General features: G+C 32.9%; 1 protein-coding gene and 1 long non-coding RNA gene across 3 annotated transcripts in view; one reads left to right on the forward strand and one right to left on the reverse strand.

The window, feature by feature from the left end:
* The window catches only part of LOC123822844 (phosphatidylinositol phosphatase PTPRQ), a 203,299-nt gene that overhangs the window by 169,833 nt on the left and 7,213 nt on the right, over window positions 1–26,253 (forward strand). Inside the window, exons 37-44 of the mRNA XM_045845017.1 lie at window positions 5,316–5,342; window positions 5,989–6,070; window positions 9,238–9,328; window positions 13,282–13,358; window positions 19,155–19,289; window positions 19,482–19,607; window positions 20,448–20,596; window positions 24,199–24,334. Of these exons, the coding sequence (XP_045700973.1) occupies window positions 5,316–5,342; window positions 5,989–6,070; window positions 9,238–9,328; window positions 13,282–13,358; window positions 19,155–19,289; window positions 19,482–19,607; window positions 20,448–20,596; window positions 24,199–24,334 (823 nt within the window). The remainder of the gene's footprint in view (window positions 1–5,315; window positions 5,343–5,988; window positions 6,071–9,237; window positions 9,329–13,281; window positions 13,359–19,154; window positions 19,290–19,481; window positions 19,608–20,447; window positions 20,597–24,198; window positions 24,335–26,253) is intronic.
* The window catches only part of LOC123822846, a 118,375-nt gene that overhangs the window by 62,684 nt on the left and 29,438 nt on the right, over window positions 1–26,253 (reverse strand). The window lies entirely within an intron of this gene.

Consider the following 26,253-nt stretch of genomic DNA (forward strand, 5'->3'; position numbering starts at 1 on the left):
CTTAGTAATAAGGAAAATACAACTCCTGCACCCTGGGAATCTGAGCTCTTTGACATCAGCAAGAGTGTGGCTTTCCCATTTTACCTTGCCTGGATGAAAGAAATAACAATTGGGCACCTATCAAGTGTGTGGCACTGTTCTAGGCACTGGAAATACTGTCATGAAAAAAGGGAGGGGCATTGCCTCAAAGAGCTGCCCTTCAAATAGCTAAGCTCCTTTTCAGTCTATTTGGTGTTACAGATATGAGGAGACATACTGAGGAAGTACTTAGATATCACTTACTAATTGATTGTTTTTCTAATTAAATAAGAAAAATGTCACATTACTAACTTATACAGGTTGCATATTTACCTTATAAAATGAAATTTTAGCATCAGCTACATAGTACCAACTATTGGCTAATATAGTATTTTTCATTTATATTGAAGACCACAGAAAAGTTATTGGTGATTTTATAAAGAACAAAGAAATATCTGAAAGGATGCTATTTTAGAGGCTAGAACAAATAAAAACAATAGTAGAGAACAAAAATTAAGACACCTTTGCAAGCATTACGATGGTTTGAGAAGTGATAGAATATCATTTATGAGTAGATGCAAATGTCGAAACAATTAAAAATTCACACTTAACATTTTGCAAAAGTTGGAAAAATTAATTGTGTTTTATCAGAGAGCTAGATTGTTTACAAATTTTTATTTGAATATGAAGTACATAGTAGTGTGTACAAATTACATATTTTTTATGTCAAGGCCATAGAATTTGAGGCTCTTTTTCTCCTCACTTAACTGGTTGGTAGAAAGCACAGTGTTCTGAATTTGTCCTATGCCTCTGGTAATGCTGCTTTAAGCTGCTCATCTATATGCCATCATCTATGGCTCTCTATTTGGACTAAATTTTAATTCCCTATAGATTTCAACTAATTGACCTTGAGGGAAAGCTGAGTCTCTGTGACAATACGGTCTTCAATCACCACTGCCAAAATAAATAAATGGTTCCTCTCTGGATCTATCAAGAGTAATCTGAGTGGAATTTAAGTTTTTGATAGACTTAAAAAAAAATGAGCCCAGACATGAAATGATACCCTTTTCAGCAAAAAGGCATAGGACTTAAGAAAACTAAGATTCATGTAATAAAACTGTTTAGCCTTTTATATTGGAAAGTGGTCAGTTATCTTACTGAAGTCTGGACAATTTCCAAATCAACTTATATACTAATGAGCTGAATATGATATAACAATAACCTTAAATATTATAAGTGAATAAAATAAGAGTACCCATAATCAGTAATATGCTTTCCATTTAAGGAGTTTTAGAAGTTGTAAAAAATGTTAATGAAGACAAGTGTTCTGTTGAGTTTCTTTGTAGGTCTCCACAGAGCACTTGATTTAAAAGGAAAACTCCTTCTGAAATAACATTATTGACTTCCAAACATATCAATTTCTGTAAATTTTTATGTGTATCTAACCAAATATTTTTACCTAAAGGAATTTAATTACCTCATCATTGATAAGTCAATTCATTTTCCTCATTTATATCCCACCTAGTTTTCTAATTTCCTGTATTCATTATCCAAATTAATAATTTTTCTTATTTAAAAAATAAAACTTTACAACCATAAAGAAAAACAAAATTTAGAACATAGCCAATACTTAAGGGGAAAACATACCCATACAATAATTGCTAAGAATGACAGCAATTATGTGGATACTACAGATAACAAGAAAAAAATTCTCATTTTTATTTGAGATAGGTAACTCATGCCCATTTTGGCATAAACTATCCAGATAGGTACCTGAAAATTTTATTTCAAACATAATTGTGACATAATCATAGACTGGGCAATTACATAACAATTAGACTATTAGAAACCTTGTTTCTTACATTATATAAATTCAAATGGGAAGGGCAGATTATATAAAGTGATTAGGTTTAAATAAAGAGAGTGATATAAAAGGAAATAAAGCCAAAGCACAGCCTACTTCTTTTATTATTATTGTTTTTATTTCAGTGGGCAAGAGCAATTTTATTGTTCCTGTATCTAATTTCCAAACAAAGTATCTAGCACTTATTAACTTCTATTGTTAAGTGATAAGATATGGCTCTTGTTTTCCCGTTATACAGTTTGTTCATACATATAGTGATTATACTTCTCCAAATCTTTGAGATAGGACCTTCCAAGAATTCTCAATTGCATAATAGTTTCATGAGAAATTGATCTTCAGGTAGTTTCATAGTCACCAGCGCATTTATATTTAGCTTGGTCTGAATTCATCCATACTGTATACTTAACAGGGATTTACTCATTGTTTACTGTGAATAAGATCAGGAGGGGCTTGCAGTAAATCAAGTGTTAATCCTGCCCACACCTTCAAGCATGCATGAACCTTAATGCACGTACTAAATAGCAATAATACAAGACAGGTGATTTGTCCTAAGAAAGCTGGTTTTACAAAAGGAAGATATTATTTTCTTTTTAATAGGACAGAGAAAATTCCACGGAGGAGTTAACACTTGAGTCAACTATCGAGGAGTCAGTAGACTCTGGTTGTGAGAAAACCCCGGAAGGGCACAAACTGAGGGGGGAGGAGGGTCAAGAGAGTACCTGGAGAGGGAACAGAGCGCATGAAAGGGAATTGTAGGGGTGATGTCAGAAGGTGGGCGTGATCAGGAATGCTTTCACATGATCATATAAACCTGCATTACCACAGTCATTTTACCAGATTTCTTGAATGAGAACTAGAAAATCGGAGTTGGATTTGAAGTCTAGATATTTGTGACCACTTTTTATGCAGAAACCTTGGCTAGGAAGAATAAAACAGAAAATCTTGCTGCTAAATCTAGCACAATCTAATCTACCCATTTTTGAGTAAATTTAAGAGAATATTCTTATAGAAACATAATTATTCTTTATATCATTAGAAATTGTGCATTGGTAATAGGAGCTTGAGTTATACAAAATAAAATTGAAAAAGTAACTGTAGTACTAATGATAATAACTAACATGTATGTATGTATTGCTTACCAAAGTCAGGGACTTTATGAACATTTTACATATATGAGCTTTATTTATATAATTTTACCCCATTTTCCATATTAGGAAACTGAGGCTAAGAAAGATCAAGTAACCTGCTCAAGACCATGTGACTGGTATATGTTGGAGCAGGTATTTGAAACCATGAAGGGCACCTTATTTTATAAGGAAAGAATTCATAAATAAGTACTCAGGTCCAACAGCTAGCTAGCCAGTTATGGTTTAAAATTAATATCTCTAGAGAAATTTTTCAAATGCAAAATAAAATAATAGTAAAATAAAATGAACTTCCTGTGCATTTTTCATTAAAAGTAAACTGACTTCGAAGAAAAAATTTCATTCAATTTACTTTCTAAATGAGAATAGAGATCTGTAGTAAAAAAAGTGCACAGATATGAATGATATGGATAGTAATATGGTGCTTTAGCTATTTCTTGCTCATTTATATTTTAACATGATTATTCATGTGTAACACTTCTTGGGAGTTTCATAAACATAACTGATTCATCAAATGACTTACTGATGGCTGCCCAGAAACTAGTTCTATTTTAGATTTGGATATTACAGTACAAATATTTTACCAGTCAAAATTGGATACTCAAGTAATCCTGGATCCTCTGGAAAAGAGAGAATCCTGATTCTGATTGTCCATAAGTAGATGGACCATGAGTCTATAATTAAATCAGATAAATTTCTTTGAATTTCACCAAACACAAACTGAAAAGTGTTCCCTGTTACTTTAAAAATGATCTCCATGCAACTCAAGAATTTCCATTTGTTTGGAAGGAGAGATATTGATTTACTATTTCAAGTACCTCATTTATTTTTATCTGACACTCAGTTAATTAGGATTTTCCTACCTTAAGTTCCTCTCCATTTCTATTTCTGGGGAACATCATGGCATTGGAACATATGTGTCAGGCACCTAAGGGGACTAGGACAGTGTGGGTTTAGTCCATAGTGTCTTTTTTTCTTGATGGTCTTTGCTGAGGGGTAGTTATTTCTGATTGTTTCCTCAGTCCCTACTGTTGCCATCTCAGAAGGATTTCCTAGGCCTCTAATTCAGATTCTGTCTTCCTGTCCCAGAACCAAGGATATTCCTGATTCAAGAGTCCATTCAGCCATCTCCATATCTGTCTCGTTAGAGTCAGGATTTCTCTGTTGTCTCCTTAGAGTTACTAGAGGGTGTTGTGGAAAGCCAACTCACCCACAAGCCCTCGTTCAAACATTGCTACCTGATCACTGTGATGCCATGTTTGATAGCGAGGTGCCCCTCCAGGCTATAGCCTGAGAAACTGGGACATATCTCTTTCTACTTGAGGACACCGCAGCGTTAACCAGATTCTATCATTCTCCTTGATAATATTTGCTCCACCACACATATTTTTCACCATTCCATGTGTCGGAGTAAAAGATACTTCTTTTGACTCATGTTTTCTTCACTGGCCATAATCCCTCTGTGACCATTTTCATAATATTCATTATGTCACATTTCTCAATCTAATTATTCCCTTTCACTCATCCTTTAACACAAACCCCATCCTCTTATAAACAGTCTTCACTGAAGGAATACAGTAAGAGCATTCCCAATAATATTTAAAATTTAAAACTCTTTATAAGCCATACATGTCACTTAATCATACCTTGTGCCTTCTGTGTTTGTGCAGTGCTAATGTGTTGTGCATGACGAGCGTGTTACTAAAGATGTGCCCATCCCTGAATTTGTGTGTTGTGCAGTCTATTTAGTTGTTAGAAATAATTTTAGGTTTTTTCAGAGTAAAAATGACTAATGAACTGTCACAAAATATATGACTAAAATAACAAATGATTGTGATTTTGTTATAATAATATATTTATAAAAACTCAACAAAACAAAACTCAGGCAAATATAATGTCATTGTTCAATGATTCATTCTTCCTGTTTCAGCCCTCTCTATGGACAAAGAAAACATTTTTCCAGATCCCCATTAACTTTCTTAGAACACTAAATACTATGTAACATATTAAAAAGTGACCCATTTTTAATGTAGTGCCCCCAATGCCTAACAATACAGAAAAGTACCTTCTTAGCTTGAGGGAGAAGCCAAATTATTTGTCTATATTTGGGTCCAAATAATATATAATATTTTTAAATGAAATAGAATTTTAAATAATGATCACATGTAAGTTAAAGGCATTGCACATTATACATTACTGGTTTATATTTTTCTTATTTTAACCTAGAACTCTTTTAGAAAGAGCCATACCCTTACCTCATAATGTATTTAATACAATCTCTGTTGCAGGTTACTTAGTTATAGAAAATCCATCAAGTAAGTTTATCAAATATCTTTTCTTTTTTTCAATATCAACTTTAGACTCACTGATTTGATGAATCTTACTGTGTGGTTCCTTTTTTTGTATGTTTGTTAGAAAAGCCTCCAAGCTGGATATAAATCATAAAAGCATGACTAATTGCATGGTAACTGGAGAAATGCTTTCTCTCTCTCTTGGGGTGAAGTCTGCATGTCTGTATTTTAGCTTGGGAAGTAATACGGGGATATTTAAACTCCTTGGGGTTTAAAAACCATGTCATTATGAGAATGAGGTCACTGCAATATTTTATATCTTCTAAAACCTTGTAATGTAGAAAATGTTTTCTGTATGACAAAGAGGTATTATGTGCTTTAGGATTCGATGATAACTTTATGCCCTTACATTTACTTGAAAACTTTCTTCATTAAAATGTTAAATCATTCACTTAAAGCCACTGAAAAATAGAAGGAATTTTGAATTTGGAATACAAAAAAGTGCACTTAAAGGAGAACATTTTGAAAGTATGGCAGAGTGACTTGATGGGGCTGGGTGGTTGTGGGTTTTGAAATGTCCATTGTCCTTTAACTCATTAACCAGTGCCCATGCTAAAGTGAAAGAACCCAATCTAACGTGACTGCATTTCATACCCTTCCTTGCTTGGAGGCCGATAAGCAAGAAATCCTTCCTGCAACATGTTGAAGAGCTTTGCACAAACAACAACCTAAAGTTTCAAGAAGAATTTTCGGTATGTTACTAGCAGTTGTCATAACATTGCCAGACTTCCAGTCATTCCGTGTGTCACATTTCATGTCCATTTCAAGCAAGCAAGACCATGAAGGACTCTGGCCTTGATAATCAATACCCAATTACCAGGTCGATTGTTTGGATAGTAATGTTACACTGGGTGGCCTCTGGTACAACCTGACCAGAATTATTCACCTATTGTGTCAGGAAAAGGTGCACTTCTTCAGACCTCCCAGGGAACAGCATCGTGGCCTCCTTTCTTCTCTGCTCTCTTATCCAGATGTAGATGCTAATCCATAGTGCTGTTTTCACTAGTTTTTGTTTGTGTACAAGGCTGAGGTTATATCATAATCATAGTTCATATTCAAATAATTATTTCAGATATAGAGACTAATTCCAATTTATATGTGCCTGCTTAGTTTGTGTTTGTGGTATAAGTGAACCACAGAGCAGAAATTGATGTTTCCAGAAACTACACAAATAATATTATTTCCACAACTGTCCAAAAATAAAAAATAGATAAGTGATGCCTATATTTTACAAGGCCTATTTTTAAGTTACTATAAAAATAATGCTGTTTCATGTTATTGAGAGTAAGTAAAGAACTCGTCACCTAAAAACTATTTAAAGTTAAAAATATTTTTGTTGCTTTTAATATTTTGTATATCTATATAATTGAAATTATTTTAAAACATAAGGTAGGTATCAGATCTGTGAGTTATTTTTAAACTTGTTACCATCTTTCCTAACTTGAATGACTAGTTTGTATTATGAAAATAAAGCAGATTTCTAAATGTCACCAAAAATTTATTTCTATATTTTTTCATGAAATTCACAGTGTATGAACTTATGAAACAAAGAATCAAACAATAGGCTTGAATAATTCAGGATTATAATATTTCAGTCTCTGAGGGAATAATAACAAAAAATGTGAGAAGATTAATGGTATTTCCTACAGCTTTTTGGTTATGCTTCTTAAGTAATATTGGTCTAGACTTAGCAAAATCAGTGGTACCATAAAACTCTTTTTAACATTTACACAGCAAGACCTCTCAATTTTTCAGGAGGAAAAGTGTAATTTCACTAGAATAGAAGCGAATATAATTACATTATGTATGACTAAGGAGATGAAAAGTTTTATTACTAATAACATTTTCACATGTATTATATTGAGAAATTTTCTAGTTTAGCTTTTTTGGAGATAATGGTTTTAAGAACTTAGGGTGTTTTTATATGAATATATATGTTTTGTGTAACTCTGATATAAATGTATCTATATATGTAAGGGAGTTTTTAATGTTTTTATCCTAATGCTGTATTAAGTTTTTTAAAGCAAAATTATGCTTTAATTAACAAATGTATATTTGATGCATATATTTGAAAAACCTTAAAATTCAGGTTATATTCACTTATACTTTAAATATTTAAAACCTCCTACCATGTGATAGGCATTGTATTTGGCACACTAATATATATCAATTCAACACTTAATAGCTAAGTGACTTTGGGCAAATTACTTAAACCTCTGTGCCTCAGTTTCCTCATATCTAAAATGATAGTATCTAACCTCATTGGGTTCTTAATGCTAAAATGACTGAATGGGTGTGATACTGAGAATCGTGGCTAGCACAATTGTTAGATATGACAATTATTCCTAACAGAGAGAAGCTCATATTATAATAAGAACTGCAGACATGTATTAAAAATTACAAAGGCACTGTATCATGACAGAGATATTCCTATGAAATGAGGATCAACTTTGTTTGGATAGCAGTCAGAAAAGACTTCATAAAAAGGTGACCTTTGAGATGAACTTTAAGAAGAACAGAAATTCAATGAGCAGATAAATGTAGAGATTCCAGAGAGAGGGAATGAATGCAAAAGTGTAAGGATGCAAAACAGTGCAACTCAATCTGTGATCTCACTGAAAAGAGGAAATAGTAGGAGAAAGAGCTAATAGTTGGGACAATGGTCAAAGAAGCTCTTTGTGCTGTGATAAGAATAGGCCACCAAGTGTAACATTACTATCCAAACAATCATCCTGGTAATTGGGTATTGATTATTAAGGCCAGAGTCACTTAAATCTATAAATGGGTATTTCGATGTGAAATAATTGTAGAAGTACCCTTTTCAGGTAATTTCCAATTCACCTTTCTTCTTCCTTCCCCCACATAGTTCTTTTCTTACAAATATGCTCCCAAAACCCTGACAAAGGGAAGCTGTTCTAGGATTCCTCACTTAGTTAATCTTTATTTTTCTAAGCCTTTGGTGCCAACACACCAGTACTCAGATGTTTACACGGCTCCTCTCCTCTAACACATGTCCACTTGGAAAAGACTGTCCAGATTTTCTATTTGAGGAAGAATAAGGTGGAAGGGAGAATTATCCAGTTAAAGTAAATTATTTATAATAATGTTAAATGAGTTGTAAAAACAAGTGTTTTTAATAGTGTTTAAGACCTTTGGCAAGTTGAAACATCTCTAAAACAGAGAACTACAAATTTCATAAATATAAATCTCAGCTTAACAAAGTAATGAATACATTTTTGTACCAATTTTTTTTTTGGCACCAACTTTTCTAATGATAATATGATGACTTTTCTCCAAAATGTTAATAATAGATCACCCTGACCCTTTGTCAGTGTCTTATAATTCTTATTGCATCTTCACATTCTACTATCGATTTAACAATGCCTTCTGAGCACAAGGATTGACCTTTGGCATCTTCTCAAACTGACCAGTGCTGTACTAATTAATAGGCATGAAATCACGCTGCCTGAGGAGAAAAAACAAAAAATAAATCACTGAACTCCTTTCCTCTCCTAAGTAGACATTAAAATATTAAGTAATATTATGTGAGTACCTGATAAAGCCATTGAGAAAATATGGGAAAAGATAACTAACATGGTTTCCACATCATAGAGCTTCCCAAAATACAAAGAAATTATATAAGAGAGCAATAGCCCAACTGACCAACTTTATTTAGTATATTTTCAGTGAAGGTTTACATAAGATCATTAAGGTTAATTGGACCTTGTTTCTGCAGTTAGGAGATTTGTTTTCAATTTAAAAATAAAAGAATTTAGGAAAAAGAATGGTGTTTTACTAAGTGGAATTTCTTGTTTGCCTCTGAAATCAGCCTAAACTTTGTAATCACTTCATTCCACAGGAATTACCAAAATTTCTTCAGGATCTTTCTTCAACTGATGCTGACCTGCCTTGGAACAGAGCAAAAAACCGCTTTCCAAACATAAAACCATGTATGTGCATTTACTGTGTCTGGTTTTAGCAGTGAAATGCTTTAATGTGACCACAAAAGGCATCTTAACATGTTTTTATTTCTTAAATATATTTTATTGCATATTAATTAAATTATAATAATACATTTTGTTAGCAACAACTTTCAAGTTATAGCTCTTTTGCTTTGTTAAATTTATTAAAGTTAATAATACATGATTTTCAGCTTGTTCATACAAGGTTCACTTAATGCAGGTGCAAGAAACTGTAGATCTAATAGTTTCTTCGCTTTGTAATTTAACCCAAGTAACAAAACACTCTAACATCTTCCTACGGACTTAGTTTTCAAATGAAAAGGAAAAGTTCACATGTAACTTTGTGCATTAGTTTCCCTTAAGAGCATTGCAAGGTTTTCTTATGGAATATAAAAAATACATTGTAAAATATTCATTGAGGATGGATATATATATTTACCAGGATTACTTTCACAATAAATCTGGGTTGTGCCTTACCATAATAAAAATGGCTTTCTTTTTCAATGAATAAGAAAAGAAGCCACATTATTGCTTCAAGAATTAAAGAAAAAATATAACATAACTCTTAATAATGGCTATATTTTTGATATTATATTTTTGAACATATTTCTATCTATTTATAATTTAATCTTTTATACTATGAAATAAAAGGTGACATTTGTGATGCTTTTAAATATTGTCAATATTTTTTTAAAATCTAAAGTTTTAAAATATTCTTTATTTTAGTGTTAACATTATAATTTTCTCTTTGTATTATGCCTGTTTAAAGCTACATTGAGGAAAATTCTAAACTTAAGAATGGAACTCTACTGTATAAAAAGACATGGACTTAGAGAAGAATACAATCACAGACTGTAAAATTATAAAGTATGTGGACAGGAAAAAATGGTCCAAATTCTGCTCTTCTAGAACTAGAGGATAACTGAGACAGGAATTAAAAATTTTAAGGAAACATGATATAGGAGGTGGTAACCTAATGGAATCTGCTAACTCCCAAGAATTAGAATAGGATGAAAATATAAAGAGCTTTAATCCTAAAATCCTTTTTGGAACAAAACAAATCATAAGTAAATGACTTTCAGAGCAGTTGACAAATAAGATGTTCTTATAAGAAATAAGAAATGTTTTACACCTCAAATTTCTATGCCATAACCATTCTGAACTGGCCCTTTTGTCTTCCCTTTCAAAGAGTGGCCCTGGGTTGGGTGCATCATTAATGTAAGCGATATGAAAATTCTCATGTTTTTATATTCACCTGGACCTAAATTCCTTCCAGACTGCTTCATGCTCAGTCAGTGGTATTCTGTGGAAATATACTATGGTGTGATTGAAGGACAGTGCTATGTAATATTTAACATTGCAGTTATTGAGTAAGCTGAATTAATTTATTATATATCAGTATATATAAGTAAATCAAATATGTTTAACTAGTTGCCAAGTATCAGAGTATCTAATTCAAGGATGTAAAATTTTGAGTTATTAGAGAGATATTTTTAAATGTGATATTTCAATATTTTATTAAAATTTCCCTGCATTGTTATCTGAATTCACATCATGGCTATTAAAAAAAAAGTCAGACAATATTGCTTGTTACTTATAGCATAAAAAAGAGAATAAGAGTGGTGGGTGAGACCATATGAGATGTTTAGAGTAAATATATTTCCCCATTGTGCTTGCAGAGAAGCCATAAAGCTGAAGAAATGTTTTTTCTCCTGTAGAGAATGAATTAATGCTCATAGAGTCTGAATTTTAGCTTGAGCCACCTCAGTGAGGTGCATTGTTTTCTCTGAGTAATGTAGGAAATAGGATTTCAAGTTTCACAGTGCATTTTAGAAGATATTGGCTTACAGGGCTTAAAGATACTAGAATTAGCAACAAGTACTTGCTGAAGAGATTTGCAAATCTCTGACAGGATACAATGACCTTCAGAAGTGCTCCAACACTATGAATAAAAAAAATTGCTGACCCAGAGGCATATCAAATGAATAGAAACTTGATGGCTTCCCTTCCTTAATTACAGAACTAGCCACAATATCATTAAAATAGATCACCCCAAATTCAAAATCTTTGGAGCATAGTCATGGCATGAATTTGCTTAAAACATTCCCCATCTCTAACTTTAAGCCCATGGGCAAGTCATTAATTACTAATAATACAGCTAAGTCATTTTAATACATAAGATATACTCATTTTAAGAATGAGAAAATGTATTGAGTGCTTACTATAAGCTCTCATATAAGTTTTTCTCAAAGGATTCTATAAAATATAAAAATATTATAGCTACACATTATAGCTGAGGTAACAAAGGAGCAGAGAAGTTAAACAATTCACCTTATGGTGGATAGATCATCTGGAATTCACACCCAAACCCACTTAGCCATTTTTTCCTCCAGGATTGAGTGCCTTCCCACTGAAGTTAAATAAAAACCCTTCACAATAATTAAATAGTAATAGATATTTTATTTTTATCATTTCCATATCTACTTAAAATTAGCACTGAATATTGCAATTATAGTATCAACTGGGTAAAAACAAATCCTCAAGAAAAAAATTTCATATTTTTAAGAAAAGCAATGGATAGAGGGTACTTTTTCCAGACCTTAAAAGAGTCTAAAGAATAATAATTAAAACTATGATATTAAATAAAGAATAAGCAGATAAATTAATAGAAGAAAATAAATAGTCCAGAAAGACCTAATATATAGAGAGAAATCCAGTAAATGATAAAAGTGATATTTTGAATAATAAGGAGAAGTGTGGAGTATTAAAAATTAGGACTGTTTATTGCTTCAAATGGCAACAAGCAAACAAACAGTAAAGGACAGATTTTATCTTGTTATGTAAAATAAATAAATAAACCCCAATGGATTAAAGATTGAAATACTTAAAATAAAAGCAGAAAAACACATTATAGTTCCAGAAGAAACTATGAATTTGTAAAAATAAGAATATTGTTGGCAAACACCTGTGCATGAATGACATAAGAAACTATAATAAAGCTGTAATGCAAAGAAATGAGAAATTTGATTACCAAAACAAAAATCAATTTTATGTATGGTAAGACATTAGAGTTAAATTGATAGAGTCAAAGACAAACAACAAACTAAGAAGAAAAGTTTAACACATACTGCAATAGACCACATATAACCTTTGTTTTTAGTATAAAGTATTTTTATAGGAAATTTATATAATATGAAAAGGCATTTAATAAAAAGGTATTTATAATGGCCAATAAACAAGCAAAGGATCTCAATTTTACATACAGTTAAAGAGATCAAAGTAAATACTATCAAATATTAATTAATATCTATCAAAGATAAGATAAATTAAATGGTTTGATAATATCTTGCGGTAATGAAAGTAGAGAAAACAGAATTGTTTAAACATTTTTGTTCAGAGTAGGAATTGATATAATTAGAGGAAAACTTGAGAATATCTTTCAAAATTTGAAATGCATAGTATGGTTTGGGAATTTTATTGCTGGTAATATACAAATACATTTTAACATACACGCAAAAAGTTGTGATATTTATTCAGCCTTTTATTAAAAATGAGATTAATTTAAATCTTTGCACATTATATATTCAAAAAGTGAAATACTACATGGCTTTTTAAAATAATGAGCTAGGTATTTTTGTTCATGTTGATATGGAATGACACAGGTAAATAAAGAAAGCAATTTGCAGAATAGAATGTCTATCATCCCATTTGTGATTTTTTACAAGTATGTACAAAAACTTCTGCAAACATATGTAAGGACATATTAATAGTCACTATTGCTAGGTAGTGGAACTATGGGATAAGAGGGAATTTCTACTTTAGTTTTGTACCCATCTGTAATGTGGAATTTTATATCATGAACTTCTTTGTATTACATTTATAGTAAAAAAGTAGTGGTAATTTAAAATTGAATAGCATTGATTTCTTATATTTTTTTCTAGATAATAATAACAGAGTGAAGTTGATAGCTGATGCTAGTATTCCAGGATCAGATTACATTAATGCCAGCTATGTTTCAGTAAGTTGCTCCTTTCAAATACATTTTTATATAGCATAAATACTGAAATTATATTACTCTTCTATGTAAAACAGCAAATTCATTACAACCTCAATGAATCTTGATGTGCCAGCTCCTAATAGACACTTCATCTTACCACCCATCATTTCACCAACAAGTGGCAGATGTACAACTTCAGGTCATGTATCTGCTTGTCATCTTGCTATTTCATAGTCTCCTTTTCAATGTATGATCTGTATACAATGCGTCCTGCCTGTCTTGCTTTCAAAGAAAAGTTAGTTGAATGGACAGTTATATCTGTATAATATAAAAATCTATTATGCTTTTTTTCCCTTCTAGATTTGCTGTCCTTCAAGGGGTCTATAATGCCATGTTCTTTCCTATATCCTCACCTTCCTGTAGAATGTGAACTTTATTGCTGCTACTTAATAAACATATATCCTAAGTGAATCACAATTTCCAAATTTGGAATTGTGCCTAAAATACTTTCTTGCATATCATGGATAATAAATGCTTGCTCAATTATATTGAAATGGACTGAAACCAAACTGTTTTAGGAACTTTCTCTCCCTCTCATTCTCCATGGCTCTTGTGTTCTGTCAATGCTCATCAATACCATGGCCACACAGAAAGCTTACATGCTCTTAAAACCTCCACTTGAGGTGGCATAACCATGAAATCTCAGAGTAGGAATTGCCCTTGTGGTTAATTCAACTATTCACCTTGGAACTCTTTCTTAAAATGTTCTGATAAGTAGATGTTAGCCTCTCTTGGCAGTGATTCACCCACTTCCTTCTAAAGCAGATGATTCTATTTTTGAATGACTCTAATATACAGGGTTTTTTTTAATGAGACATGGGTTCTAATTCAGATACTTGAGAGTTTCCTCTTCTGCCCACACTCCCATAGATCTTTTTCTCTTGTCTTATTCAGAGGTCTTCTCACCCAGGCCTGCCATTCACTTTGGAACCATTGGGGTTCTGCTTATGCAATGTTCTGTGCTTTCCCCAGCATCAGACAGAAGTGTCCTGTATCCCATTATCTCCGAGACTCTGTTGGAGGAGGCAATTCATCCTAAATTCTATATTATTGACAATCATTCCAAAATTATAATCATATGTTAGGTTTTATTTTGAAAAGAATGAATAATGGGAGAATAGGTTTTTTTAAATAGGGGAAGTGATGTGAGGAGGGGGTGGAGAAGTTAAGGCATCCATTGAATTTCATCCTATTTTTATGCTGGAAGTTAAAAAACAAACACATTTACTATTATGACAACATAGTTTCTTCATTTATCAAATGACTGATTTCCTTGAAAATGTAATTCTTCTCTAAAGATTTTTGTGAAATCCTGTGCTTACTAATTTTCATTATAACCTAAATTCTGTAGCATGTTGAAGTTTTGCTTTGACTTACACAATTATACATATATGCATTTAGATATTTAAATTTAATCAATGCTCTAATGATCTAATGTTCCAATAATTATTTATTGTGTTATAAAACAATAGAACAGGACAAAAGCAAATGGTTCTGTCACTAACCTATTGATTTGTACAATTTTTAAATTTATGAATTGGTAGATACAAATGAATAGCTCACATCCTCTAATTTTTAACCAGAGGTGGGATAACAGTACAGGATATGCATATGGTTAGGAATGAAACCAGTTTTAATATGTCTTAACAACCAGGAGAAGATGATAATGCAACATGAGCAATAAACTAAGAAGTCTGAATATATATATACATATATGAGAATACACACACACACATACTCAAATGGTATTGTAATATAAAGCTTACAAGAAGGTCACTATGACCGGACCACAGAGATGTGCATAATCATTACTGAGCTGCATGGTAAGCAGGTCCAAATGGAAAGCACATGAAGGCAGGTCCGGCATTGGAGTAGGCAGTGTACAGGGTGGAGCAAAAGTAGGTTTACAGTTGTTAATATGGAAAATACTACAGTAATAAATAAATAATAACAGAAGAATGAACTCTGTTTTGCATACTCACAATTGTAAACCTACTTTGCCCCACCCTGTATTGTATTGTCCTTACTTTTCAGGTATATCTATCCTCTTTGCTTGAGATGCCAGGATCAGATGGGAATGGACACAGCCTAGACACATAGTGGTCCTCACTGCTCCATCTCCAAATTAAGCCAGTCTTCAAATCAGAAAGAATGTTTGACACCTCAGTTTCTCTTTACTCCCCAGTGGCACCTCTATCTGAAAGTTCATGAAAAATTGTCCCAGGCATAAAAAGAGTCCATCTACAAATGGTTCCTGCATTCCTGTTTCTTCAGAAGCTAGAAGAAAGGGGAGGAGGACTATAAAGGGAGGTAGGGAAGAAAGCAAAATAACTAGTATTCAGATGGAAAAGCAAAAAATGATGTCCAGGAAAGAGAAAGGAGAGGACCAGCAAGTGGTCTGAGAGAAGTACTTTAAGACTGGGAAACTCTAGGCCAGGGTCTATAACTAGGTTAACATACCATCAGTATGTGCATCCTTCTGCTGTTCTTGAGAATTATGCTCCTGGAGGTGGACTCACAGAGAACTTGAAAAATTTTTATGAAGAATGAATTGTATGAGGGAGGTAGGGAGAAAAACAGATAGTCCATCCCTGCAAACAACCACTAAGTGTACAAATGAATTTAGCAATGTTTTCAAGAGAGTTAACAATAAAGTGTTATATAATGAGACAAGAGGAAGGGAAGGTCTCAAACCCTCCAAATTATCTATCCTTTCAACCAGATGCTTGAAATTACATTAACTTGATAATAACTTTTACTGTAATTAGAGATGAAAGATGAAAGGTTGTGATGTAAAAGAGCTTTAATACTGGAAATACATCAGAAATACCAGATTTGTTCCCATTTTGATCGAATATTATAATAGCTAAGGCCACTGAGTCCCTGAAAAAATGACCAAGAGAAACCTGATTAGTTACGATCACTACACTTGCCCTTGGAATACTTCCTTCACTGGCTTCTGGACACCATTTTCTCAATTTTTCAACTACAGCTTGTCGACTCATGTCAGTCTCACTGGTTCTCTCTGCTCTCCTCAACTACCAAATATCGAAATCATCTATAGCCCATTCCTTGAATTTAGTTTTCTTCAAAACTCATTTCCTTGGTAGTATCAGTCATTCTCATGATTTTAAGTAAGATCCATGTGGTAATTCGTCTCAGATGTATGTTTCTAGCTTAAACTTCTTCCTGAATTCTAAAATCTTATACCAGGTTTCCTGCATGACATTCCCACTCGATTATCTAATAAGAATTTCTAGTTTAATGTGCTAATAATGAATTTCTAATTTTCCCTTCAAGTCTGCTCATCCTGAAGCCTTCCCCATCATCCTATGGGGTCACTATTGATTCCTCTAATTTCTGATACCCAACATCCAATCCATCAGCAAATTCTGTTTGCCCTGTCTTCAAAATGTATCCATTGCTATCACTCAGCTACCCGCTGGTTTAGTTGTTGCAATAACCTAACTACTCTTCCTCCTTTCACCTTTAACCTCTTATAGGTTAGTCTTACAGAAACCAGAGTGAAACTCTTAAACCACACACTCTACATATTTATAAATTTTCAATGGCTTTCTGTATCATTCATAATAAAAACTAAAGTCTTATCTTTACCTGTAAAGATCTAAAGCATCCTTATCCTTCCTTCCTTGTTCTTTCTGATACTATCATCTAATACTGTTCCCCCTAATGTACTCCACTCCAGAAACTTGCTATTCCTGGGACAATCCAGACACATATCTCCTTTAACACTGTTACACTTGACTTTCTTTCTATGTGGAACACTTGCCCCCCAAATAGTGTAGGCCTTACTCTCTTTCTTTGTCTCTCCTCAGATGCCACCAAGGAGTCTTTTCCAAACCCCCTATTTTCTGAAAGCCCTCTCTCAAAGCACATACTACTTTAAAAATTTCTACATACTTTTCTTGTTTAGTAGACATAGTAATAGGCTTAATGTTTATTTCTCTTAACTGGAATGTAAGATAAATGAGGTTAGGAATTGGAGTGTCTGTTGTCAGTGATGAACCCTGAGCTCCTAGAGCAGTGTCTGGCACATATTAGGCACTTGTAAATATTATTTGAATGCAGGAGTGTGCATACTTTAAACACTGTGAAAAAAAATTGACCAACACATTAATGGTTCTTCATTCTGGATAGTGAGATTGTAGGTGAGGTCCTCATTCTATTATATATACTCTCCTTAATTTTTCAAACATTGTATACTGAATATGTATTGCTTTTTTAGCCTTAAAAAACCCAAACTCTTACTATGTAAAGCAATTGAATAGTCATGTTCACTTTGAGACTGGAAATACAGAAATGCCTTAACATATAATGTATTTAAGACACTTTAAGTTTTATCCCAGAGACTGTCATTGGCTAACACTCTAATTTGGGAAAGTCACATTAAGTGCTTCATTATACTTTCAAGTAAAATAAATTGCTTGACATTTAAAATGTGTATTATTCTTGTGTAATACTATATTCTCTGGCTACTGAGATATTTCTGATTTTAAAGCAAATTTTACTTTTTATTCCTATTCCTTTAAATATTTTGATGTTTGGAACAGATGTAATTTCATTACCACCTCTTTTTTTTATACAGTAACTTTCTTTAAGAAAAATCCACAGATACAGCTCAGGTTGCATGTTTACATTTCAGGTAAATGGATGAAGTGTTAGAACAACTTGATAAAATGTGCAAGAGCTGTCATAATAGAGTTGAGACAAATCTCAGGTCTTATATTAATATTGGCTAAATAAACCTTCATATTGCCCCACCCACATTACTCTTTTTCCTTTCCTTCATTTGTATTTTTATTTAATTATTTATTTTTTCAAATGCAGTTTACACTTAATATTATTTTGTATTAGTTTCAAGTGTACAGCATAGTGGTTACACAAGCATTATCTTTAAAAATGTTCTAGTATTCCTTGGTATTTCTAGTACCCACTTTGCACTTCACACAGTTATTACAATATTATTGACTATATTCCCTATGCTGTTTTACATCCCCATGACTATTTTGTAACTACCAATTTCTACTTATCAATCCCTTCACCTTTTCACCCAGTCTCCCAAACCCTTTCTCTCTGGCAACCATCAGTCTGTTCTTTGTTTCTGTACCCCACATCACTCTTGGTTCAGAGCTCTGGAAAGTAAACACTAATACCACAGTTTAAGTAGATAATAATTTATTGGAGGAAGAGTATGAAAATATCTGCAAAACCCATAACTATCAATATATGACAAAAACAGTGGAGTGGGTGAGGCTGCTGACTCTGGACTCACACCAGCTGTGAGACCTTGAGGAAATTACTTCACATTTGTAAGCTTTGGTGTCTTCATCTATTACATGAGGGTAATAATAATACAAATTCACAAGGGTTTTTATAAGAAATAAATTAATGAAAATATTTAACTATAAATTGCTTAGTATATTGTCTGGCATAAAGTAACCATTTGATTAAGGTCAACATTATTGCTTTTTTTTAGTGTAATACTTAATGTTTTATTGAAAGTTAGAAATACATTTTAAGAATGATTATATAGTGTATTACATTACATAGTTAAAATTATAGATTGGAAATTTTTAGTATCTAATATTATTTAGCATTCAAGCTATACAATATTTAATAACATTAGATCATTTTACAATTAATATATTTTTGAATACTGCTCAGTAACTTAAGAGTACTATAGATATACATTATATACATATATATTGATGCAGTGTTGTATTCATGTCCTTCTAGGGTTACTTATGCCCAAATGAATTTATTGCTACTCAAGGTCCATTACCAGGAACAGTTGGGGATTTTTGGAGAATGGTTTGGGAAACAAGAGCAAAAACTTTAGTAATGCTAACACAGTGTTTTGAAAAAGGGAGGGTAAGTTTTTTGAAAATCTTTTCACAAAATGTTATTTTACAATTGTGTTAATATGTGTGTGACAATTTCAGCTAATTCTGTGAGTCATCAATAACTTGGATATCTATGAGGCACCTTTCACTTAATAGCAAAAACTGCTGTATATCCATGTAACAGTGGTTCTTATGGCTGGTGATTTTTCTCTGAATCCAGATCCGATGCCATCAGTATTGGCCAGAGGACAACAAGCCAGTTACTGTGTTTGGAGACATAGTGATTACAAAGCTAATGGAGGATGTTCAAATAGATTGGACCATCAGGGATCTGAAAATTGAAAGGGTAAAAAAATGGTGTGGGTGGGAACATGGCAGTAAATATGAATGCTCTAAATGTCTGCAGTAAAATTAATTTCCAGAACTATCCTTTCAATAATACCTATGTAGTCAACAAAGCCTTCCTATCATTTTCTTAAACAGGAGTTGTGAATATCATTGTTATGACTTCAATATCTGTGTCACTGTGTTTGAATTCCACATTACGTGATTAAAGTTTATATTAATCAGCATTAAATTCTTAGGTAAAGAAAAGAAAGATATAACTAGATCACTGGGTTTATTTTACTTGATAAAGAAACTACAATATTTGACTTAGAAATTTCCCAAATCACTCATCTGTCTCTACATCCTAATAATTTGATTTTTATTTAATCCAGAACAAGTACAGAAGTGACAGTGTGGGATCCCACTCTATCAGTTTATACAGGTGTCTATACACATGGAAAATTATATAAGGATCTTTATCCTTTCTGACATTGTCAGACACCCAATAGCTGTGTTTTGAGTAATTGGTAAATATGTTTATTTAAGTTTAGAGTCAAAATTGTTTCAAAATCTACTATTCCAATGCTATAAAATGTTATGCTGCATTTGAATATAAGTATTCTGTATTATCATCACTTCAAGTTTTTTTATTGTTTCTATTCATCCTAAAAGGAAATTTTCTTTACAGTATCAGTAATGAAAGACTTTTCTTACAGGATAAATGAAAATGGAGTTTTTGTTTGGTAAACAGTTATTTTTTAAAGATCACCTTCAAAAGCTAAGACACCCACCATCTCCCACCTTCACTGTGGTACTTAAATAACTGTATTGTGCTCCTCTGATCTATCACTTTGTTTAGCACGGGGACTGCATGACTGTTCGACAGTGCAACTTTACTGCGTGGCCTGAGCACGGGGTTCCTGAAAACAGTGCCCCTCTCGTGCACTTTGTGAAGCTGGTTCGAGCAAGCAGAGCACATGACACCACACCGATGATTGTTCACTGCAGGTAAAAAAGACATGTTATTACAACCTCACCTGAGACACTATAGTCTTTATGCTCCATGTGGTCTTTTTATTATCATGATACCATTAATTATTTTTCTGGCAGAAGTTAATGTAAATTCATTCCAGATTATACTTTTCAGATATTTTACTGGCTATAATAAGAAAAAAGATGTAGCTTTATAAAAGTTCAGATAACAGAAATAAAAATGAGTGCTGAATGAATCTAAATTTTAAAAAGTATATTTATAAAAGTATATATATATATATATATAAAGACTTTTCCTGAATTCTTGACTAGATTATGCCTTTACAGGCCTTTAAAAATGAAAAATTATAGCCTATCATTAATGTATGTGTGTTTTTGTGTATATGTGGAAGATTTTATGAATTTTATGGATAAACATCTGATTTTTTACTATTTCAGTTGGTATGAGTATACTACTGTAATTTAAATGCATCTTGTAAAAGCAAATTTTTAGATTGGAGTTGCAAAGGATAAGTGAAAGAAAATGAAGATCAATTTAAGTGACCAATCCAAGCATAATTCCAAATTTTTACCAAGTTTTAGCTACTCAAATGTCTTCCTTTGATCTGAGCCTCTGAACATGGTCAATAGAATGAGTATAAATTGAGATTTTTCCCCTTCATTATTTATACTGGTATTTTTTTAGTATTTAGAGCTTTTTCTAGACAGAGGATATGATTTGTGTTTTCAAAATGATGTATCTAAACTAATTTCAACTGGAGTCTCTTCAACAATTGGAGTTTGGAGATTAGAGAAAAAGTGGGTGATAACAGATTTTAATAATCCACTTACATAAGATACCTAGAATAGATAAAGTAATAGAGACAGAGAGAGTGGTGGTTACCAGGGACTTTGGGGAGAAGGAGAGGAGAAGTTAGTGTTTAATGGGTACAGAGTTTCTGTAGGGGATGATGATGAAGTTCTGAAGTGGACAGCGTGGTGGCTGCACAGCAGTGCAGGGCGCTGAGTTGCGTACTGCAAAGTGGTTAAAATGGTCAGTTTCATGTTGTGTGTCTTTTACCATGATAAGAACTTTTTTATTTAGCAATATATTTTGAACACATGAATCTTAATTATAATAATTCAATAATTAGTTTACTAATAATTTTCTAATAGGTATATAATTAGTGTGGTTAAATAAGAAAATATCAATTGATCCAGTTTTTTATCTTTTTAGAAAAAAACTCAATATGTAATTTAAATGATTGTACATTTTCCAAGAATATTTTGGGTTTTTTAAATTATGAGTAGTATAGAAATGCTTGCTCATGATAAAATATCTGAACAATGTTGGTATTTAAAAAGCATATAGAACAAATGGATGCAACTAGAAAGCATTATGTTAAGTGAAATAAGCCAGGCGGTGAAAGACAAATACCATATGATCTCACCATTAACAAGAACCTAAAGAACAAAACAAAGAAACAAGCAAAATATAACCAAAGACACTGAAATAGAGAACAGTCTGACAGTATTCAGAGGGGAGAGGAGAGAGAATTTCAGGGGAAAAAGGGAAGGGTTTACAGGAAGGGGTATAAAGGGCACATAGATAAAAACTAGGGGTGGGTGGAAATGGGAGGGAGGAGGGGAGGGCTGGGTAGATGGGTTGGGATGGGAATAAAAGAAAATTGTACTGCAACAACAATTAAAAAATATGAAAAAAAAGAAAACTCATTAAAAAAGCATATAGAACAATTAGCAAAAACCTCATTCTTACCACACCAATTCCATTTTCCCTTCACACACATAAAATTTTTAACAAAGTATTATACAGCATAAATGATACAGTGGTTTGCTTCTAAATTTAGTGATTGGTTTAAAACTGCATCATTACTAATTAAAACCTTTAAGGGATAGTAGTTGCCTTCAGCGTCTCTGTATTTTCCATATACACTGCCACTGGCACAAAAATCCTTTGAAAAACAAAAGCACCTCTCTTAAAACTTCAAAAACAGCAGAGTTTCCTTTGTTGTGATTTAAAATAGATAAATGAGAAAAGAAAAAGGTATGCTTATACTAATAATTATCTTTAAATATCATTTTAAACCTACTAAATTTTTATTTCCAGCTCTGACTTCTCACCTCAACTTTAATTAGACATATATTTAACTTTCAATTCAATATGACAACCTGAATAGCCACAAAATTCTGAAAATTAAATGTGTTCTAAACTGAACATTTGATTCAATTTCCAAACTCCTTCTCTTCATCACCATGTTTGTAAATAGCAAGTCCACTCTGCTTGGTCCAAAACCTCTGGACTCATCCCTGACTCTTCTCCCTGTCTCACATTCAACGTCCAACCCACCAGCTCAGACCACAGGCCCCCTCACCTCTCTACTCCACTCTCCTTGCCCTGATCTCCCTGCTCCACTTTGAACACACAGAACATTCTCCCACTCAGATCTGTTCTTCCACTCCCTCCAGCTGCTGTGCTCCTCTCCCAGGTACCCACATGATGCACTGCCTAACCTCATTTAAGTTTCTTTGCAAATGTTACCTTACCCGAGAAGCTGTCTCTGATGACCCTGTCTTGCCCTATTAGTTTCTATCTCCTTAGCCTGACTCACCTATCGTCATAACACTTCAATTACTTATTTCTGCCGGGCACAGACTGTGCATGCTTGCTTGTGTCACACTAAATCTATCCTCTAGAATACAAGCTTTATATGTGCAGGGACTTTGTATTGTTCACGGTTACATTTCAGATGCCTGGGACAGTGTCTGGCACTCAGAATATATTGAATGATGTAATGACTGATTACTCTGTTCAGGCATATGTGTACATGTGTTATCACAATTGGATTTATGTTGCAATGCTCACTACTTCTTAGGTCAAATCATAGGAAACTGATGACTTCTCAAACCTTTTCTCACCTACAAAAATGGCAGTTTCATTGCTTAAAGTAACATTTATGAAACGAGGTGACCTTTAATATGTCTCTTTCTATTTTTAATATTTATTTCCTATATTAACCATTTAAATGCCCACTGTCTTCCTAGTGGAATTTGCTGAATGAATCTTCTCATGTTTACCACTTAACAGTTTCTGTGGAGTACATATGTGTCCTTGGGTTTTAAACTAATTTTTTAAAAGGAAATAGTTTCTTAATTTTATTATTTGTAAGAAGTAAAAATAAATTCTACCAAAAAAGTACATTAGAGAATTATTCAGTATAATGCAGTAGAAATGCTGTATGAGCTAAATATTTGACATTTTTAATGTTTAACAGTTCTATTAGGAACCCAAAATATGGTCATTAAAAGCCTCTGGTTTTAGGAATTTTCAACAACTTTAAAAATATTTTTCATAGTTATCCAACTACAACCCCTAAAATATTATGAAAGATTGTTACCTCTTTTAAACAAACTCAAATATTTGATAATTAATAATAATCATTTTGCCCTGTTTAAACCCTCTTGGTGACAATATAAATCCAGAGAAACTCCCAAAAAATCTACCTCCAAATAAAAAGTAACTTTAAAATGTATTGCTATCATAGCTCATTTTCTTCATCACCATCAACACAAACTGCCTTTTCCTGAATAATTTTCATGTAATTTCACTCTTTCTGCAGTGCTGGAGTTGGAAGAACTGGAGTGTTTATTGCTCTGGATCACTTAACACAACATATAAATGATCATGATTTCGTGGATATATATGGACTGGTAGCTGAACTGAGAAGTGAAAGAATGTGCATGGTACAGAACCTGGTAAGATCTAAAACTGTGAGCAGTGTCAGCTCCAGAATTTCTACATGGGAGGATCTTAGTGGAAGCAATCTGGTGGCATGTGGACTTGAAATTGTCTTTGCATAGCAGACACTCTCTTTTCTTACATTGTGAACCCCCTTTGGGAAACCACAGGGTCGGGGGTGTCTTTGGGAGGGAAGCTGATCGAGATTATAGGAGAACTGAGGCCCACATGCCACAGTCAGCCTTCAACAATGCTACTTGACTGTGCATCATTATTTCCTTATACTTACAGGTGTATAGAAAATAATCCATACCATTGAGTTGCTTTTAGCATTTTACAAGTTTGGGGAGCTTATAAACTGAATCAAATCAATCTCTTTTGTAAACATGCTGAAAGTTATAATAGGAAAAGGTTTAAAATATTGATTGTTTTGGGGTTCTATGTATTTCAATTGTCCATATGTATCCCTATTGCATATTAGTACCAATAATGGTTATTTTAGTATATACTAAGTAACTAGGAGACTTTTTGTTTTGCTGTTTTGGTGTAGAAGTAATAATATTGCTACAACATATAGATTTTTCTTCCTTAAAAAATCACATAGTATGATGGTAAGGAGCCTAAAGACCCTCTATGGAGTGTCCAGTGCATTCCAAGGGCTATACTAGATTCTTTACATGTATTATCTTACTTAATCCATTATTTGTAAAGTAGGTCCAATAAAACTAACCAACAGACTGGGTTTTATTGGCTGTGCTATGAAAATACAGAAGCAGATGTTCCAAGTAGTTAAGTAATATTCCAAGGTTATACTATTCATAACTGTCAGACCCAAATGCCAGCCCAAGTGTAACTGAAAGATGTTCCTGTCTGTATTTTGGGGTTGGAGTTTTTATGCTATATAAGCAGAAATTTTCTCGCAGTAAATATATCTGTTGTTACAGTACTTTTTCAAGGTATATCCTAGAAAACACGAATGGCATCACAGTTGTTAAAAGTGTGAGAAAATAGGTTCTTTGCTAAAATAAGTTTTAAAAAGAAGTTAAACTGGTTTTCTTAGAATCTCATAGAGCCTCTATGCCAATGCACACTGCAAATTACAACGGCAGAATACAACGTCTTTGGACTGCCCATCCCTTTCAAGAAAAAAATGTTTGAGCATTCAACTCCAGCATATATGCATTTATTTTTTAAATGTACATTGTACAATTATGTAAATTATCTTTTTATTGTTGTTCAATTACAATTGTCCCAATTTCCCCCCATTGCTCTCCCCTGCCCTGCCTACCCCCATGCTCCCTCAGTCAGAACATATACAAATTAAGAAATGAAAAAACATAAGATAGATAACTAATATTTTGAAAACCTTGCTAATTATGATAGCTTTTTGTTATCATTAGGTATTTTTAAAAGACAAAACATATACTTAGCAGAGGCTAATTCTGTTTTTAAAGTAGTTTTAAATACATATTTTAAATTATACCTATTTTTAAAGTAATCTAGTTTACTATAAGAGGATTATATTGGAGTACAAGGAATGTCACCCCTGCCATTATCTTGTCATTCACCTGGGCTTGCATGATACATATTATCCACAATTTCTTTGTGGAAATCTTTTTAAGCCACATCAATTCTCCAATAGTTAGGTAAAACTAGGTAATGTAATCCATATCCATTCCTTTACATGCCAAAAAAGAACAAATGAGTGAAGTGTTACTCTTCTCTCAGGATTCTTCAGAAATGGACTTGTGACCGTGGTTGTCTTCCTAGGCATGCAAACCTGTGCAGTCTCACAGGTCCTCATTCTCAAAAGGGCTTTGCACCTGATTTATGTTGGTGGTTACTGTCTTCAAAATATTTGATAATTTTTTTAGGAAAAACAATACATTTTCATTTTGTAGTGGGTCCTGCAAATTATGTGGCTGATTCTTGTCCA

Source organism: Phyllostomus hastatus, unplaced genomic scaffold, assembly GCF_019186645.2.
Source record: "Phyllostomus hastatus isolate PE091 unplaced genomic scaffold, TTU_PhHast_1.1 phas_contig_432, whole genome shotgun sequence".
Taxonomy (NCBI): Eukaryota; Metazoa; Chordata; class Mammalia; order Chiroptera; family Phyllostomidae; genus Phyllostomus; species Phyllostomus hastatus.